At 31.8% G+C, this 14,926-nt stretch overlaps 1 protein-coding gene across 6 annotated transcripts in view; it reads right to left on the bottom strand.

The window, feature by feature from the left end:
- The window catches only part of LOC143048417 (transient receptor potential cation channel subfamily A member 1 homolog), a 56,088-nt gene extending 41,670 nt beyond the window's left edge, over window positions 1-14,418 (bottom strand). For 2 of the 6 annotated variants that reach the window (XM_076222096.1, XM_076222097.1), the window contains exons 1-5: window positions 14,218-14,418; window positions 6,918-7,205; window positions 5,611-5,782; window positions 4,299-4,393; window positions 2,341-2,364 (exon numbers count right to left, since the gene is read on the bottom strand). In XM_076222096.1, coding sequence (XP_076078211.1) covers window positions 2,341-2,364; window positions 4,299-4,393; window positions 5,611-5,782; window positions 6,918-7,205; window positions 14,218-14,337 — 699 coding nt within the window. In that variant the 5' untranslated portion in view covers window positions 14,338-14,418. The other 4 variants (XM_076222099.1, XM_076222101.1, XM_076222102.1 and 1 more) reach the window with 4 other exon arrangements.
- Window positions 14,419-14,926: the final 508 nt, after the last annotated feature.

The following is a 14,926-nucleotide window of genomic DNA, read 5'->3' as shown; positions in this document are numbered from 1 at the left end:
TCTTTTCAATCATCTTAGTGTCAAATGTACCTGATCAAGGTTTTAGAAACATGAAAATCATGTTACAGATATTTCTTTTGTTTATTGGTGTATTCAAACAGGAAAATTTTAAAGACTGATGATCACTGATGAAAAGTGAAGTCTGGTCTGAAATATATGATTCTGATGTTGCTTGTCAAACATGTCAAAAGGAGATTTGTGGTCAAAATAACATGAAGAGATGTTGTATGATTGCCAATTGGACAACTATCCAACAGAGTCCAAATTAAACTGATTAAAGCAATTATATGTCCAGGGAACAGCCTTCAAAAGTAAACATAAGTCGTCTTGGTTGTGTGGAATGTGAACTAGTAAACTTGACAAAGGTTTTATGGATGATTTGGAATAATATCTTATAATTTGTTTGAAATATGCATTATATGCATGTTTGTTACACACATGCTATACGCATCATTTAAAACGCATATTATACACATGTTTCTTACAACACATGTTTAACGCATGATTTTGAAACATGCGTTTTACATCACATAAATTTTTCATGTGTAAAACGCACGAATAATGCATGTTTTAAACATGCGTTTTACATAACATGTATTTTTCATGCGTAAAACGCATAAATAACGCATGTTTAAAACATGCGTTTTACATAACATGTATTTTTCATGCGTAAAACGCATGAATAACGGATGTTTAAAACATGTGTTTTACATGCGTGGTAGGAAAAAGACGTTTCCCATGCGTTACCAAACATATGTTTTACATATGTAAAACATGTGTAAAACATGCGTGGCACTTTTCCCTGTGTAACAATGGTCATACTTTTATGAATATAAACTTGTTATGTCTTTTATATACCATGTTTATTAAATTTTAATAATTAAGTTCATTTTCCCTTTCTAATTCGTCTTACCGCCTTGACTACACTCATAAGGAAATACCCCAAAATGGTACCCCAAGAGGGAAATTCCAAACATTTTTTTTTAACAATATTTGTTTCATATTTTTTTTAATTTAATTTTTTTAACGATTTCAGTATAAAGACAATTTACGTATAGTGTCTTGAAATATGAAATTCATTTGTATTCGGCAAGAAACTGGAAAATGCTCTGTATAACCTCGCATTTCCACCGTTTCTAAGCCTCATACAAATAAATTTCATATTTGAAGACTCTATACGTATATTGTCTAAATATATACTTGATTGACAGAAGTTTTAAACAGTGACACGAGACTGCATTCTCAACCAATAACAAAACAATATAAACTCATTCCATTGTACCCTTGGAACTAGTGGCAAATAGTAAATCAACACTCACTGATGCCTATAACCAGAAATTGAACTTAAAAATTAGTGCCATTTCTCAAAGTTCAAAAACAGTATCTTATATATGTGCAATAGACAATTAATATTGACATTGGATAAACCAATAGAAACATGTTGTCTCCATAACCAGGAGCAGTGATAAAATTAATGTTTGGTTAAAGCAATGTTATATTTGCATCCACTTAATTTTTTAATCCATCGAAAAACAGTACAATGAAAACAGTTTGATTTTCAAAATTTATTTAACTGTTATATTAGCATTGTTTAAATTCACATGTACTACTGTGTTTTCTAGATTTCTAACAGAAATAAACAGATCTTTGACCAAAAAATCAAAGCTTAGAAACTTTTAAATAAGAATAATTACCAGAATATAAAATTTTGCTGTTTTTTGTTTGATGTGAATCCTTTTGTGAAAGTTAAATATGGCTTCAAATCACTATAGTCATGATAATAAACATTACTTAAGAGTATAAACTATTAAACTGTCAAGTATCTTGATTCTTTAATTAAAACACCATATTTTGAAGTCTCAACATACTATAATCTTAACAGCTTCATAGTAGGCTGCTGGCCTTAACACAAGATTATCTAGCTAAAAGTCACGCTCAAGTTAAGAAAAATATTCAAACTAAATATGAACACTTTTTTAAAACAACACTGAACAAATTAGTTGAACTTTCAAAATTAAAATAACATGGAACAAAATATGTCCAGTCAGAAGGAGAATATTGATAAGTAACAAAATATATGAGCGGGGGTGACACAGGGTGGATGATCATTATCAAAGTCAGTTTTTGGTCATTTTTTCCCCTAAGATTCCGCTTTTTTAATGCCCTATATCCAAAATCCCCACTTTTTTACCCAAAATATCCTAGATACAAACCGTGTCATCCCCTCACTAAACAAAACACAAAATTAACATAACATCTGTAAACAACATGACAACATGAACTACATGCCTAATGTTAAAACTGCTGAACACAAAGCATTTCATAAAATACAAAAAATACCTTTGATACCAATGGCGCCTCTTGCTGTAATAAATTTATAAAATGTTCATGCTAAATTCTACAAGACTCAGATATTAACTTGTCCACTAACTGTAACAGTGAACTTAAAACTCAGCTCAGCCTATTTTTCTTTAATTCATATTTAAGAAAATGTATTGCACTTTCTAAAAATATAAGCTGACCTAGATTACTGTACTAAAGTTTAACTCTTAAGTTGTCTTTTTATTACTGTAATTTCAGAAATCATTGCTTGCATGTATTTTTGCCACTTCGACAAGAGAGATAAAATGTGAGAATAATCTTTGTTACATGTATTAACTGAAATGCTGAATACAAATATATGCTAGTTCTTATAACTGTGATATTCATTCTGTGCTTTATTTTCAAATCAGAAACCTCACAACAGTAGTAATAAATACAGGTCTATAGATATAACCAGGTGATCCACAGAGTGCAGCTTTATACTACCGTAGAAGTCGAACCCTGAACAGTTGGGCAAGTATGGACACAACATTCAAGCTTGATACAGCTCTGAATTTGGATTGTGATTAAATAGTTGACACAACATAGGTTTGTGATACAGAATGAATGTGGTCTAAGAACTTAAACTTAAAAACCTTTAAATTGGACATTTACCTATTATGGTCCAATATCCAAAATCAAAATACATGGTTAGATTCAGCATATCAAAGAACCCCAAGAATTCAATTTTTGAAGAAATCTAATAAAGATCAATTTTGAACCCTTTAGACCTCAATGTTGATCATGACCAATTTGATAACTGGGCCCAAATATAAAAAATCAAAATATATATGCCATGGTTAGATTCAGCATACCAAAGCACCCCATATATCCAATTTTTGTTGAAATTAAACAAAGTTTAAATTTTACCTCGATTTGGACTTGCTTGAAAACTGTGCTCATTATCAAAAATCTAAGTACATGTTAAGATTCAGCATATTATCAAAGAACCCCAAGAATTCAAATTTTGTTAAAATCAAACTAAATTTAATTTTGGACTCTAGGACCTTAATGTAGACCAATTTGAAAACGGGACCAAATATTAAGATTCTAAATACACCGTAAGATTCCACATATTAAGAAACCCTAATAATTCAACTTTTGATGAAATCAAACAAATTTTAATTTTGAACATTTTTAGCCCCTAATTCCTAAACTGTTGGGACCAAAACTCCCAAAATCAATCCCAACCTTTCTTTAGTGGTTATTAATCTTGTGTTTAAATGTCAGATTTCTATTTACTTATACTTAAGTTATTGTGTGAAAACCAAGAAAAATGCTTATTTTGGCCCTTTATGGCTCCTTATTCCTCAACGGTTCAGACCAAAACTCCAAAAATCAGTGCCAACCTTCCTATTGTGGTCTTTAACCTTGTGTTCAATTTAAATAGATTTCTATTTACTTATACTTAAGTTATTGTGCGAAAACCAAGAAAAATGCTTATTTGGGCCCTTTGTTGGCCCCTAATTCCTAAACTATTCGGACCACAACCTCCAAAATCAATCCCAACATTCCTCTAGTAGTATTGAACCTTCTGTTAAAAATTCATAGAGATCCATTCACTAAAACTAAAGTTATTGTCTGTAAACTAAATGCATCTTCGGACAACATCATACAATGTACCATTATACGACGCAAAAAAAATTTTGGCGGTCGTATAAAAAGATGCGGTGTGATTGCCAATGAGACAACTCTTCACAAAATACCAAATGACAAAGAAATTAAAAACTATAGGTCACTGTAGGAACTTCAACAATGAGCAAATCCCATACCACATAGTCAGCTATAAAAAAGCCCTGAAATGAGAAAGCTAACTAACTGGTTTGTAAGACCTTTACCACATGCTGCTAATTGTCTTTTTGTAAGACATTTGTAAGAAGCCCTTTCTTTCTCCTCTATTTTTTATTCTACTATGCTTATCCCCTTTTAATACTTACATCCAGCTGAATTTCCTGTTTCCTTGATTTTTCTCGTTTGTATCTAGCTGTATAATGCAATGGTGTCAAATCTTCTTCATCTCTGGCGTCAACATCTAACAATAAAGACATAAACATATACTGTGGATTCATTATTATGTGTTGGATACAAATTTTTTCGTGGGTTTTGTGGGTAATAGGGGAACGACAAATTCAAATGTTCAAAGATTGACATGTTTTCTATAAGCTTTGTAAACAGATATTTGCAAAACCAAGAAATCAAATATCCATGAATATGCAAATTTTCAGAAATCCAGAAAATTGATGTCCACAAAAATAAATGAATCCACAGTATTGTCAACCATGATAAATTTATATTAGAGGAATAAATGTATCATAATTGCCATCAATTGGTTTTAAATTGCACATGTGTGTACCATGCAATAAGTCATCTGCATTTTAATAATTCATTGTACCATGTATAACATATCAGATTATTTTTTATTTGTTTTTTTTTTTCAGTATGAATAAAAGCTACTTTGGCTTAACTTCATTTCTCAGAACTGTACTCTTCATTTACATGAATGTGATAATTTAGGAAATCTCACCTAATTACAATGTAAATTTTAATATTGTCAAGACTTGATCCTGTTTTATGCTGTAGATGTGAAAGATTGATTTAAAGTCAATCATTACATGTTCATGTTCTTTTTCTATTGTAGCACTTCAAATATACTCATTCAAAAATAATACAGACACTATGTGTTTTCTTCAAATTTTTATGCTACCTGATTTTTATTGGTTAGAGGTTTTTTTGTTGCCTATCAGTTCAATGCGAAAGTTAGTGATTTTTTTCTCGAGAAACCTAAATAAGAAAAAGATGTAATATCTTAAGAGATTTTACACTCACAGACTGGAATTTACAAAAATGGCAAATTATTGTTTTAAATAATGATCCTCAAATCAATCAATCTGATTAAAGAATAAAATAAAAGGTTTTTAACTACATGTAGTAATATTTGTAATTCTATCAAGCTTTGTTCCATATCATGTCAAATGTACAAATGTATGTTGACCCAGCTGTTATGCTTTAATTTGATGTGACTGTCATACAAGTGATAGGTTTAACAACTAGCTTTAAAACAAAGTTAAACACCCCAATTTTCTACATTAGAAAATGACTGTTACAAGTCAGGAATATGACAGTTGTTATCCATTAGTTTGAGCTTTTGATTTTGCCATTTGATTAGGGACTTTCCTTTTTGAATTTTCCTCTGAGTTAAGTATGTTTGTGATTTTACTTTATAGGTATCATTTAGCATTCTAGACTTACTTGCACCACATTCTATAAGTTTTCTGGCGACATCCAGATGATTGTAACGTGCAGCATAATGTAATGGTGTAATTCTGTTTTCATCTTTAGCATTCACCTTCTTCCTCAGTTGGTTAGAGTGAATTGTTTTTAGATATTCATTCAATGATTCAAAGTCCCCGGTTCTGGCACTCTAAAATAGATATTTTTTATTCAATCACAGATTTCTTTTTATTTTCTATTGCCAATTAACAAGAACACATCACAAACTACAAAGGAAAACAAAGCAGTTTTACAGCTTTAAAACAAGAAGCTGCACAAAAGCTTTAATATATCACCTGCCTGACTCTATAACCAATGTGTACAACTAGTCAGCATGTTTTAACAGTGAACAATTACATACCAATCCATGTACAAGACTTTTTGAATGCTGCTTTATAGCTAGATATCATGACTTATCAACAGGACAGGTGTCACTAGAAAAGCATGAACTGCTAGCCCTTTGGTAGAACATGAGTTCAGTCCACATGGTCCATGTTTGGCGGGGTTAGTGTTCGTAGAACATGAGTTCAGTCAACATGGTCCATGTTTGGTGGGGTTAGTGTTCATAGAGCACGAGTTCAGTCCACATGGTCCATGTTTGGTGGGGTTAGCGGTCGTAGAACATGAGTTCAGTCCACATGGTCCATGTTTGGTCGGGTTAGCGTTCGTAGAACATGAGTTCAGTCCACATGGTCCATGTTTGGTGGGGTTCGTGTTCTTAGAACATGAGTTCAGTCCACATGGTCCATGTTTGGTGGGGTTAGTGTCATAGAACATGAGTTCAGTCCACATGGTCCATGTTTGGTGGGGTTAGTGTTCCTAGAACATGAGTTCAGTCCACATGGTCCATGTTTGGTGGGGTTAGTGTTCGTAGAACATGAGTTCAGTCCACATGGTCCATGTTTGGTGGGGTTAGTGTTGCCTTTCTGTTAGTGTGTTGTGTTTAGCAGACTGTTTTACATTTTTTCACCATGTTTTCAACAAATCAATAACCATGATAACACACCACAGAAAAAAGGAATTTTTCAGCTTTCAGCATAAAAACACAAGTTGTCTGACCCTTTATCACCAACAGGAACAACTAGTCAAGCCTTTAGTCCTGTACTACATGTAAGTAGTTAGTATTTTTTTTTCATATGTTTGCATTTAAATGTTTAAAACTGACCGTAACCTCCTTGAAACGGGCTAGTAGCTGTGATAATACCTTTGGGGTTTTATACTAATATAGAGATAAGTTAACACGAGGGTACCCAAATTGCACCTTTTTTGACAGTTTTTTAACTAACCTGATGAATTGGTATATTAGCTAATGCCTCTAAATTTTTGTCATGTGACATATCTCTTGGCTTCATTCCCTCTGGGATATGTGAATCAGATGTATGAATCTTTGGCACATCAATGGCTTCCACTTCCTCTTCTTTCTTTGTTGGAAGAAGGTTGAACATTTCTTGATTTGGCTTTTCATTTCCATTTATACTTATATTTGTCTTGTAAGTCCCCGGAGGGGAACTATCATCACTCATTTTGTTCTGTAGTGGTGCAACAGAAGAGTCTCTTGTTGGTGAAAATGACTTCTGTAAAAAGTAAAGAATTTGATGGATAAAGGCTAAAACAAATACATTTTGTACTTTGTTAACTTCTTGTCACCTTGCAATAATGGTTGAATAGGTAGGACTAAGGTAAATGATAAAATTTTCTTTTTTAAAATATTTTAGACTTAAGACTGTTTAGAAATATGTTCTGAAAGTTATAAGTGCATGAATTTTTCTAAATTGATGTAATGGTGGTGAATGTCAGAAGCTGGAGGCAGGCTACATCTTCTGCAGGAACAGAAATAATGGCCCATCAAAATCTAAAAATGATTTCATCTTTCTGAAACACAAAATGCATTTAACTTTTATATATCTTGTGGATGCAAGTCATTAAAACTTTCCAAACTGCACAAGTAAGTCTGTACACAGAGTAGTTTTTGAGGTGTAAATACGGACGTTTCATTATTTGTTCAACCTTAAATAAACAAGGCAGTGTCTGCGCGTACCCACATGCGGGTACAAATAGCAAAATTGCCGTTCGTAGGCTAAGCGTACTCACATAAGGTTTTATAATAAAATGCCATCAGATCAGGAATTAAATGTGAAATATATACAGAAATTATTGCAATTCGTGAATAAAATTGATTAACTACTAAGAAGTTTTATAAATATTTATATATAATAGGTAAGTGAACAGTTTTTCTCTGTTAACATGGTTAATAAATATTCTTAAAATGGAAGAGAGTGATATACATGTGGGGAAGACATTTCATGAATTGGAACAATTTGTTCAAAAGTATCAATCAATTAATTTTATGTAAAAAAAAACTTGGAGTCAGTTGCAGCTGCAGAGATAAGAAAAAGAACTGGAAACACAAAAATAAATAAATAAAGCAGAATTAAAGTTTAACAGAATAAATTTTTCCTGTATTTACGGAGGCAAAAAATTCTAAACCAGTTTGACAGGAAAAAAGGCCTAATACATTATTTCTGATAAACAAAGGCTGATGCCAATAATCTTCTATGAAAGCTTCATTAAAAAAATAACAAAATATTTGACAAAAATGTAAACCTTCAGGGCATCAAAAAATATTTTACCTCTAAAGCGTGGAAGCAACTTAAAATTTGGATATTCTGAATTAATAAATACAATTTTAAAATATTATTTGTCATACTCTTCACTCGTTCTACACGTACACAAATCCCCATAATATCGATAATTTCTGTATATATTTCATGTTTAATTCCCGATCCGACGGCATTTTATTATAAAACCGGATGTGGGTATGCGTAGCCTACAAATGTCAATTTGACTATTCGTACCCACAGACACTGCCAATTAACAAATTACACTTTCTGTTTTTCTGAAAGTGAAAGTTAAATATGTCATATGATAGAATAACACAATAATACTTCGTTTTAATGCATCTAACCCCAATAACTCTTCATGGTTAATTACAAAATCGTCCTGGTAGTGCTTCTAATATTAGTCACTGGACTCTTTAAAGAAACTGTAAATAAAGCACCTATATCCACCTGTCATTATCGTAAAAGAAATATATAAGAAGCATAATACCTTTGAAGAACTGAAAAATTACCTATGCGTTTGTCTCAGCGTTCCCTATCTATTTCATCCAAACCCGGGTGTGGTTATTAACTTGTTTACAAACCGACTGTAAAGTTGAACCGGTTGGGTGATTTTAGGTTCGCTTACTGGGATGGTTTAATCTGGACATCAAAATTATCCTGGTGCATATCAGCGTTTGCAATTATAACATACGAATAAGAAATTATGACAATTATCACTTCGCATGAAATTATCTTACCTGATAACAGTTTCACAATTTCCCAAGTTTCATTTTTCGGTGTTCAATGAATCGAGTCGAACTTGTCACGTGATAAAGTGACTTCCGAGGGAGCGTTTATTGTAAATATTTTGTAGCACGAATAATACTTACACAAGTTTTAGCTTTCTAAAAAGCTATATCTGTAATTTGTAATCTGTTATATAAATTCTGCCAGTGTAGGCACACCTCTTCCGAGTAATGGATTTCACAATATGAATAGAAATATATATCTTCCACCAATATCACTATACACTATTTACATTGTACAATTTATTCTTGACGATAAAATTGGGCTTAATGTCAATATCATCAACTCATTAAATATTTTAAAATCTAAAATATTTATCAAAAGATATCACTGTTTAAGAGTAGACAACCAATCGTCACTTAGGATTCATAAAATGTTATTATCTACTTTCTTTTCTTTTTCTTTATATCATCTAATTGCAACAGTCTATACCTTTCACAATGGAGATTGTAACATAATCGTCTACATTTTGGATCTATAATGTTCTGTATCACTTTAAAAACTTTTTCATTTCTTAACTGAGGAAAACTTAACATTGTCATGTAAGTAAAGGGATCTATGATCAGTTGTAAAATGTCAAAATGTTCATCTTTCATATTAAAGACAGCTAACTCTTCACTACAGGAATTAATTAAATCTTCCAAAATTGGTTTTCTAATATCTTCTAATATTTTACATGTTAATAAAAAATGTGGTAAAGTTTCTTCTGTTTCATTACACAGTTTGCATATAGACAGTTCTGTATTACTTATAAATTTGGCTCTAACTGTTTGCAGAATATAACTCCCAGTAGCTATTTTCAATTTTGTAGGAATTCTAATAATTTCCCTTGAATTCATAGTATTTGTATTTGCAATAGGATGACATTGTCCTGGTTTATATATCAACGATAAATATTTTAAACTGGTATAAAGTTTTGCTTGATTCAGTATCTTCACAATCCAGAATTTTTGAACTTTGGAAGTTATTTCCCTTTTCCATTGGCATTTACTAATTGGATTAAGTAAGTATTGTACAGGATCATTAAGTTCATATTTCAAAAATATTTTCCTCAATAAACTAAACCAACTATTACTATTAATAGCTTTAACATTTAATTGCCTTTCCGCTAGTTGCCATTCAATAGAATTTTTTCCTTGTCTAGTAATATTTCCATAAAAAGTTAAAATTTTTACATCTATTTGAGCTTCTACAGGTAACATCCCAGAAATCATATATATAGCAGGATCTGCTACTGTTTTTGGTAAAGATAACAATTGTTTCAAGAATTTCTTAAATTGTATATTTAAATTTTCTAAACATCTTCCTCTAGGGATCACTATTTCCAATCCATAAAACATTATTGGTATAATATAAGTATTCATAATTGACATTGAGGTTTGTGGATCTAGACCATTTTCGCCATAAAGTCCAACCCCCATTAAACTATAAAGTGTCCTTCTTGCTTTCTTTAAATTCTCATCTATTGTAGCTTTACATGAATCATCGTCTGTACGACATATTCCTATATGTGTTGCTTTATTAGAAGTTGGAAGAACAGAATTGCCTAAATTCCAAAAATTTTCATTTACTTTCTCATGATGACGTGATTTCGACTGTATAACACAACTTTTGGCTGGTTGTAGTAAGTATGCCTCACGTTTACTAAAATCAAAGGCCATATCAATTAAAATTTGTGTTTCATATGGACAGTTACTAAGAATGGCTAAATCATCTGCGCAAGTAGGAGCACAACAAGAAATCGATCCAATTTTTCCTCCATATCCTGAATCAGCTAAAATGTCTAAAAGTGTATTTATATAGATTTTGTACAAGTCTGCACTAAGAGTCCCTCCTTGTCTTACGCCTTGTTCTATTCTAAAAGTGTCCGATATTTGATTATTCCATTTAACACAAGAAACAGCATTTTTATATAGATTATCAATAATTAAAATAGATTGTTCCGGAATTTTCATTTGATATAATCTTCTGATAAGCCCAGCATGTTTAACAGCATCGAATGCAGATTTTGCATCAAGCATAGTTATTATTGTTTGATCATTTAACTCAATACATTCCTTGTGATATTCTTCTATAATAAAAGAGCAGTTTAATGGTACTGTTCTTTTAGTGAAACCACGTTGTAATGGATTTTGATATTTTATAATGTCAGGATTAATTCTGATCTTTAAAACAGCCTCAATGAGTTTGGATAATGTAGGAGTAATTGTTATTCCACGATAATTCTTACTGTCTTTACAACTGCCTTTATTCTTAAAGAGTGGGATTACTATCCCTAATTTCTGTTCGTCTGGTATATAACAAAGTCTAAAAGTACTATCCAAAAGTTCTTTAAGGTGATAAATAAGAGATTGTCCTCCATATAATAAGTTTTCAGTTGAAACTCCAAATATATCTGGTGATTTATTTAAATTTAATAATTTCAAAGCTTCTACTATTTCACTTTCAGTAATACTTTGGTGCTGAAACATAGCTCTACAAATGTCAATTATATCAATATATTCTTGTTCGACCTTTTGTTGGTATTTGTTATCAAAATGTTCATGAATAGAATTTTTTGTTAAATTTTCAAAATGATGTTTCCATCCACTTAGAATATCATTTTCTGTACTATACACTGTATCTCCTACAGATAGTTCATCTATATGATTACTTAATCTTCCCCTCTGTTTTTTAATAAGTTTATAAAATGAATTTTTGTTTTTGATATTTGCTTCCATTATTTTTTCTCTTTCATCAATTCTATTCATCGCAACTGCCTTGCGACAGTGTTTACGTAAATTATAAGTTGTCTCTTTTTTCTGAATATAAAGTTCATTCCTTGGATCTTCCGACCGCCCATTAATCTTCCATTGATAAAAAGCCTTTTTTTTCATTGCAATTGCGCCAGAAATGTCTTCATTCATTACTTTTAATTTTGGTTTTCTATATCTTTTTCGAGGAGCTGGACAGCAACTTTTTGCTGAATTGAAGAGTAAACTGTTCATATTTTGAAAAGCAATATCCACTTCATATTTATTTTCTAAAGATGATGAAAAATTATCTAAACCATTTTCAACTAAAGTTTTATATGCGTCTTTATCTATTTTTTTCCAAGGAGTTTTCCCAGAGGGTAAAATATTTGAATTTGAACATTTCAATTTTTCTTTAGCATTGATGATATATTTCACTCTCGCTTTAACATGAATATCTTGCAAGACGGTGAAACAAAAATGATTTTAGACTGCTTCGCTCTACACTAATTTAAGATTGCATGTGGTTGTTAAATTAGTGTTGGAACTGTAGTATTTTTAGATATTGATTGATATAAAAGAAAGTACTTTAAGAGTGTGTGTTATACACCCATGCTTTTAAAAGGTTGAAAATTAAAACAATTATGAATTAATTGTCACCACACTGGAGGTGGGCCTATATTGTCAGAAGTAATAAAATACAGACAATGCATCATTAAAACTACAATAAAGATTCTGAGTAAAGTATAGCTTGCATCATTTATTTCTTAAACATTCAATGGCCATTACATAATTAATCACATTCTTATTACGTTATAAATCGTTGACTATATTATAGCTTTTTTGTAGATATGCAGTTACTGGCTTGAACTGAAAATATTGTGTTATTATTAAAACGTCTTTTCCGTAATGGAATTTGTTTAATTTCTTTTCTGCGCCATTTCAGTGTTATTCATTGATAGGTACCCGTACTATGATATGTAAAAAGGCCAGATGGAATGAGATCTCACAAATATAGTTAAAAACCAGGACTTTAGTATATATTTCTAGTATAACCTTTTCAAATAAACCAACATCATATATTATCTTGTAGAGCTCTGAATATCTTGCAAGACGGTGAAACAAAAATGATATGAGTTGACATTGCATGCCGGCGTTTGCAACTGCTATAGACAGGAGCATGGGTCATTCAATACATATCTGAGATCATTTATTACCTCCTAGGATTTACGAAAAAAAAAGAAATGTAATATTTGGTTGAGGTAAACTTTAGTTAGAGAAAATTCAGCATTTTTTCCATTTATAATGGGGCTTAATTTTAGAACAGTAAAAGTGACATAATCAAAATTCAAACTTGATCTGTATTTTGTGGTTATAAGCATTGTGTATAAGTTTCATGACATTTGCATGGTTGATGAAAACTAAAGTTTCAGAGGAAAAACAAAAAAATCAGCAACTTTTCCAGTTGTAAAAGGGGCATAACTCTGGAACGGTCAAAGTGATACCACCTAAATTCAAACTCAAAGTTGATCTGACAGTGTGTTTGGTGGTAATAAGCATGTATATACATGGTATAAGTTTCATAACATTTAATTGAGGAAAATTCAGAGAATGGAATCAGACTTTGGGACGTACGGACGGACGTACCTACAGACGCACAAGGGTAAAACTTAATGCCCCAGGGGAGGATCCAGCCATATAAAAAAAGGGGGTTCCCAACCCAGGACAAAGAGGGGGATTCCAACGGTGAACCACATGTCCCCATACCGTGAAATGCATTGATCGTCCAAAAAAGGGGGGTTCCAACCCCCGGACACCCTTAGGCAGCAACCATTTGATTTTCTGGGGGGGGGGGGGGGGGCTATGGTTTTTTTTGGAAAAAAAGTTTGTTTCCAGTTTTTGGAGAAAAAAATAATTTGTTTTTGATTCTGAGAAAAAAAAAATTGTTTGTTTCACCCTCAGCTGCCACTATATGTAATGCTAAAATTGAAAGAAAAAAATTGTTTTCGACTTGTCGCGAAAAAAATAGATTTGTCCAGAAAAAAAAACATAGCCCCCCCCCCCCCCCCCCCCCCCCAGAAAATCAAATGGTTGCTGCCTTAGTGTAACGGATGCAACATCGATAATGGCAATGTACGGCCGCAAAAATAGAATGAGAAACTCCATAAAATACTGCTCCCTTTAAAGAATGTGATCTAAACATAGAATTCCAGGTTACATAGTAATATCATAACATTTCACAATAACAGATGAACGGTGATATATTACGAAATATACCATGCATTAAACAATGAATAGGATGTTCATAGTTAACCATTTCAAGTGATGAATGTTAACTATTCGGTATTTTGAAATTCTTTACTAGGACATTGAATTTATCTTAATAAACATATTAATTATAATGCACATAAACGTTCTATTTGTAAATGTACATGTTCCAGTCAAACCTTTTGCTTCTTCTTTTTCTTTTTCCTCTTTTTACGCGCTGGTTCGTTTGTAGTCGGATTTTCTTCACCTATTTCTGGTGCAACAATTGATGTGTTAAGAGGTGGAAGTTTAATATCCATATCTCATATATATTTTTCCATTTGACATTTTTAAAAGGAAAGTTATTTAAAGTTGTTTAAATCCTTATTAAACATGTAAACATGATTAGCTAAATGGTTGTCAACCAACCATGTTTCCCTTGAAATATTTATATGTTGTGATTTCTAATTATTGATCTGTGCTGGGACATGTAATCTATACTTCATGAGTACTATTCCGATATTTTAGGTATAAATTAAACATTTTAACTTAATATACTTTTGTGCAAGTGCATCAGAGCAGGTCTCCATTGGCGTTTCCAGGATATTTGAAAGACAGGCGTATAAGATAATCTTTCTCCGAGCAGAGCGAGGCGAAAAAATGGATCTTTTTTTGGCTATACATGCTAAAAGACATGAAATAATTGTGAAAAATGCACTTCTGTAATGGTTCCTGACTTGGAGCATGTATATATTTTATGATTCTTTTATAGTTATGGTGGCAGGGTTTGATATTTTTTATGCCGAATTCTCTCCATTAATTGTCTATGTCAGGGGCGGATCCAGGATTTTGGAAAGGGGGGCGAAGTTTTTAAATTTTTTTGGGGACCTTTTTTTGACTAAAAACATG

Source organism: Mytilus galloprovincialis, chromosome 10, assembly GCF_965363235.1.
Source record: "Mytilus galloprovincialis chromosome 10, xbMytGall1.hap1.1, whole genome shotgun sequence".
NCBI classification, from domain to species: domain Eukaryota; kingdom Metazoa; phylum Mollusca; class Bivalvia; order Mytilida; family Mytilidae; genus Mytilus; species Mytilus galloprovincialis.
The sequence above is the reverse complement of the archived record's forward strand: the minus strand, read 5'-3'. Positions and strand labels throughout refer to the sequence as shown.